The 6000-nt window shown below is 41.5% G+C and overlaps 1 protein-coding gene across 1 annotated transcript in view; it reads left to right on the forward strand.

Moving 5' to 3' along the window:
* The window catches only part of Dsg4 (desmoglein 4), a 36517-nt gene that overhangs the window by 6112 nt on the left and 24405 nt on the right, over positions 1 to 6000 (forward strand). Inside the window, exons 2-3 of the mRNA XM_028774878.1 lie at positions 4197 to 4232; positions 4768 to 4899. Coding sequence (XP_028630711.1) covers positions 4197 to 4232; positions 4768 to 4899 — 168 coding nt within the window. The remainder of the gene's footprint in view (positions 1 to 4196; positions 4233 to 4767; positions 4900 to 6000) is intronic.

Consider the following 6000-nt stretch of genomic DNA (forward strand, 5'->3'; position numbering starts at 1 on the left):
TGAAGGTTGTATACAAGGTTTTTTGGGGCTGCCATGGAGGCGAGTCACTTATCAGTTGAGCTGGGCTCTGTGAAGAGGACAAGAGGCACTTATCTCTTTGAAATAAATTCTACATCTGGCTAATGTGGCAAATTTCAGTTCTTTTGATTAACCATTACTTTTGTGTATAGAGATACACCATACCCGCATTCTCCAATGCAGAAGGCCTCTTTCCTTCTCCCTTCCTCTTCACAGATGTGCCTAGCATCCTCTGTCCCTGTGCTTTCCACATCTTGACTCTATCTAGATGAAGATCTATTTCTATCTGAAACAAGAAGAGCTATAAGACTGTCTAAGGTCACCTACTAGAAGAGGAAAACATTCTCTTCATCTATCCCTAACTCAGAAGAATTTGTCTCTGACTACAGTGCTTTGTACCAGGTCAGATTATAACTAAAGGTATGACTGCCACTATGGCCTATCAGTTCGTCACCTTTAAATCTATACTGATCTCAGAGACTTTACAGTGGCTTGGTTGCAATCATAGGAACAGTCAGCAAGGTATTTTGATGAAGTACACAGTTGTGTCAAATGGCCTAAGTGCAAAAATGCTTTTAAAGAAGATGTCTTCTAGATTCTCAGCTTTTGTGCACATGTAGATACACACATACATTAGAAGAACATATGTGCACATGCACCTTTTCCTCAAGTCAACGTGCTCCTCTTTTTTAAAAAGTCACACCATTCACCCTTAACAAAGAGAAGGATGCACAGCAGGGCATTGTGTGAAATTGTCTGAGAAAACAGACTGGGAGATAGTTCCAGACATGGTGACACTGACTCAGAAGACTCAGAATCTTTTGGAGAACCTTTTACAAGTAAAGTGCTTTTGAACTCTCCAACAAAGGCAGTCTGTAAGACTTGTCAGTTAAGAAATCACTATAAAAGGGTTTCAAGGATGGATTACTTTGCAGATTCAGAATAAGTTTAAAGAATTATCTGGGTCTGGTGGCATGGGCCTGTGCTCCTAGATACCCAGGAAACTGAGGCAGGAGAAGTAGAACCAGCTAAGCCACTTAGTGGGATGCTGTCTCAAAATAAAAAGTACGGTGTATCCAGAGACAGGTGTGGACACTTGCCTAGTGTCAGTCTTCAGTGATGAGAAGAGAATCTAATGACCCAGCCAAGAGAAAGTTCAAGTGATGCTGTCTACACAGCAATACGAACAAGTACCCTTGGGACTGCACATACAAGCAAAGGATAAAGCCAAATAAAGCATGATGTGATTCTTGTTTAATTTTAATGTGCTTATCCAAAAACAAGTTTTGGGAAACTCCATCCATCATTAGCAAGACAAATGTCAAGATCGGAAGCAAGATCAACATTTAGTTTCTACACTTAGTTCTTTCACATCAAAATCTCCAAACTTGCATATTTTCTATCAATCACACTGCTTTGTTAGTTGTAAAGTTAATCCAATCAGTTGGTTCATCATAGAAACAGGCTCCTGGAGTTCAGAGGGAAACAGAAACTAAACAAATTCCAACTGAAAAGCACTTAGTTATCTATTGTGTCTCTAATTGAGGGCAATGAGTATCAAGGGACAGTGGCATTTAGAATTTATCTTTTGCAACCCTAATCTTACTGTCAACAATTTTAGCTCTCAGTCACTGTAGTAAGAACTCAGGGAGCACTTCCTTCATTTCAGCTATTGTTAAGGTTCACGAATGAAAGCTCTGAAGGACAGCTGCAAGATGATGTAAGCACATACACTGACTGAGAGCATGGGGCATAAATATGTTACCAAAACTCAAACAAAATTAAAGCAAGTTGATAAAAATGACACTAGATGACTGAAAAACATCTTTGGTTGCTGAATAAAAAAAATCATAATCAGCAGAACAGAGCCACACTCACTTGCTGTCCTAACACTGAATAGATGCAGTGTCACCCTCGCAGGTTTGGAGGCAGGCAGAAACCAGGTGAGACTGTTTTCACTGCAAAGTGAAAATTACCTGGCAAATCTCTACTTGATTTATAAGCAGGACCCAGCTAAGACTCACTCTCGCTACTTTCAAGTTAAATTAGACTATGGTTGATTACAGCTCTGAAGCTCCCAGCTCCGCATGTCTTCACCGGAGGTGGGTGGGGATGTAAGGCAATGACGCTACCGTCGTTTTGTCAGGCCTGAGATGGGGTCAGGAACAGAGGAGGGCAAACTTCCTAAAACAGAGCAAAAGGGGAATGAAAGAAGACAGAGCAGAGAATGTGATATGCTGAGGATGAGGACAGGAGGTTTTCAAATGGGGAGGGTAGGTCCACATATGTCTGTGTTTGTGAGACAGGCTACATGTATGTGTTCATATGTGTGTATTTGTGTATGGGGGCTATATGTGTGTATATGTGTATGTTCACATATGTGCGTTTGTATTTAAGGGTGTGTGTGTGTGTGTGTGAACATAAAAGTCAGAGGACAACTTCAGGTGTTGTTCCTTTAATTCCTGCAACTTTTTAAGAGACAAGATCTCTCGTTGGCCTGGAATTCACCAGGTAGCTATGCTACCTGGCCAACAAGCTTCTAGGTTTCCACCTGTCTCTACTATCTATGTCACCACCATATGTAGAATATGTCTACGTATTCTATGTAGAATTACGAGCCTACATCACTATACCTGGCTTGTAACATAGGCTTTGATGTGGAATTGAGCACAGGTTCTCGTACTTGGAAGGCAAAAGACTTTGCTACAGAGCCATCTCCCCAAAATTGTCTAGGTAATGATCTCACATGCTCATTGACTTAATATTACCCAGGTGGGAATTGGATATTAGATTTAGTCTGTAGTCCTCACTGTGGAGTGTACATGGTTCTTACTCTAATTTCCCACTGACCAAAATGAACAAGTAGCTACTAATGTGATCTGTAAGGTAGCCACCAAAGCAGATGTCTACAGTATTCACTGAAACAGAACCTTACAACAATAATCACTGAGTACAAACAGCAAAATGTAAAATTATATGTATAGTTTCTTCCAATCAAAACAACTACAACTATATACTTAAGTATTTGCAAAAAATCAAAGAGAATTTTTGCTCTCTGAATAGTAAGATTCTGTTTGATTTCTTTCCTTTACCTTCCAGAATGATCTGCTTTTCTAATAAAACTCTAACCTTGAATCAAGACCATAGTTATAAAATAGTACATTCTGTGCAACCGGAACATAATGTCTTCCATCAAATACTGATCTTCCTTTATAGGCTTAGCCACTTTATTAATGTCTAATGAGATTCCACCTGCAGGAGACAATGAAAGAAAAGGAGACTCACTCCCCACTGGCAGATTTCTAATTTGCTGTTGCCATTCTGGATTCATCTGCATTTTAAACCCCATTTTGCCCTATGTCTCCCTGCACTCACTCTCATCTGTCAGAATCTGCTCTGTGTCCACGTCAGGTGTCCCACCTGCCCCCAGTTCTTGAGATCTTCTTCTAGCTGGAGTTCATGATGGCATCTTACCATCACCCCAAGTCTTCACAGCACCTTCAGATTGTCAACTTCTTCTAGACAAGACACAAAGGAACTGCTCATTCTGTTTTTCCCATCCCAACATGTCTATAGACTCTTCAACAACTATGGAATAGTCCTCTTATTTCTGTTTCTCGTGTGTGTGTGTGTGTGTGTGTGTGTGTGTGTGTGTGTGCATGCATGCGTGCATGCGTGTGTGCGCTCACACATGCACATGCATATACATGCATGGATGAATGGAGATCAAAGGTTAAAATTCCTATTTTTTTTCCGAATTAAGAGTCTTTCATTGAACATGAAGCTTTCTTTTTGTCTATATTGGTTGGCCAACAGGCCCAGGGATCTAGACTAACCACCCTGGAACTAGTGTTACAGATACACACCACTGTGCCTAGCTTTTACAGGAGTGTGGGCAGGACCTCTTCCTTGCATAGAAAACATTTTACCCACTGAGCCATATCCTCAGCCCAAGAGTTATCTTTTCGTACTCTTATAAAGTTAAAAAGGCTTTTAAGGACACAAAAACACATTGTATTGCTTACCTTCTTCTACAATTGTATTTTACATTATTAATTGTATATATATATGTATATATATGTATATATATATGAAATGATATAGGAATATCATAGTTCTATAATTCTGCTTCCTTTAAATTATACAAATGTATGCTAATGCTTTACTTTCTATTACAGGTGGTACTGGGAGTAAACAGTGAATTTATTGTGGAGGTAATGTGTAACAGCTATCTTCTCTACTTAAAATGAAAAGAAAATTAGATGGTAAAGCACATCATGTATTATAACTTGAAATATTAGAGGCTGTAGTTATCCTGACAAAAGTAAAAGACAGAACCTGAGCCTAACTGAAATAGCAACAGGAGGACTGTGCATCTTGATTTCTATGCCTGTAAGGCATGGTTTCCAGAGCTTGTCTTAGCAACTTCTATTCTTCAAACATGCTAGTAGCCTATTTACATGTTTCTCAGCCTATAGCAAAGCAAATGAAAGATGCCACTGATTATCTGTAAATGAAAGAAATATGCAGAGTTAAAAATGTATAAATGGGGTCTTCTAGAGACATGAGACCATTCCAGCACAGTTGGGGCTGGGGAAGTATGTCTGTCCAGAATTATAAATTAGAAAAATCAATTCCTTTGTTCCTCAATTTATCGTTTCCTCTGGACACATTGTATAATGTTAAGCAATTGTTTTTAAGTACGTAGTCCCCTAACACTATAAGAAACATGAATCATTTTCGCTTTAGGTAAAAGAATTAGACATTGAAAATGGCACCACAACCTGGCAGACTGTCAGAAGACAAAAGCGAGAGTGGATCAAGTTTGCCGCAGCCTGTCGGGAGGGTGAGGACAACTCCAAGAGGAATCCAATTGCCAGAGTGAGTGATGGAGGAAGCAAGGGTAGCCTGAGCTCATCACAGCAAGGACTTGCAGCCTTCAGCAGCCCACAGAGATTTTTTTTTAACAAATAGCTTGCTGTCATTGGCAGGTGCTGCTCAGATGTGCTCAGATGTATTTTTTCAATATGTGTGCATGTGGTGTGTGTGTGCAGATGCACTTATGTGTATGTACACATGCATCTGTATGAAAGTACCTGTGAAGGACATTTGATGACCTCAGCTGAGTGCCTCAGAGCTGTTTTCTCACCTTGTTCTCACTGACCTGAAGCTCAACTAGGCTAGGCTGGGTGGCCAGTGAGCCCCAGGTTGCTACCTGCCTCCTCTTGCAGCATACCTGGATTTCAAGCACACGCCAACATGCCCAAGGTTCTTTAATGTGGGTTCTGGGGATCAAACACTGGGCCTCGTGCTTACAAGGCAAGCACTTGACTGACCAAGACATATTCCCAACCCTAGGACACTATTAAATATCCCAAGCTGAAGCTCAGTACACAACAGAAGGTTTATGATGAGTTATTCTGAAAGATAGACTTGGATCTCCAGCATGAGTGGATGGAGCTGTCTCCTGTGCCCTGCACATGTCACAAGTTTATAACAGTGAAGAGACTGACTCCAAACAACTGTATAAAGTAAAGATGATGATACAAATGCAAACCAAATCTCTAAGCCCTGAAACTAAGATTGCTTTTATAAAAAAATTTCAGTTACATTTGTGTGAGAAGGAGGGATGGGAAAGAAAGAGTATGATAGAAAGGGAGAGGGGGAGAGGGAGAGAGAGAGGGAGAAAGGGAGAGGGAGAGAGAGAGAGAGAGGGAGAGAGGGAAAGGGAGAGAGAAACAGAGAGAGGGAGAGGGAGATAGGGAGAGGGGGAGAGGGAGAGAGGGAGGGAGAGAGAGAGGGAGAGAGGGAGAGGGGGAGAGGGAGAGGGGGAGAGGGAGGGGGGAGAGGGAGAAGGGGAGAGGGAGAGGGAGAAGGGGAGAGGGAGAGAGGGAGAGGGAGGGGGGAGGGGGAGAGGGAGAGGGGAGAGGGAGGGAGGAGAGGGAGAAGGGGAGAGGGAGAGGGAGAAGGGGAGAGGGAGAG

This window comes from Grammomys surdaster, unplaced genomic scaffold (genome assembly GCF_004785775.1).
Source record: "Grammomys surdaster isolate TR1022 unplaced genomic scaffold, NIH_TR_1.0 243, whole genome shotgun sequence".
NCBI classification, from domain to species: domain Eukaryota; kingdom Metazoa; phylum Chordata; class Mammalia; order Rodentia; family Muridae; genus Grammomys; species Grammomys surdaster.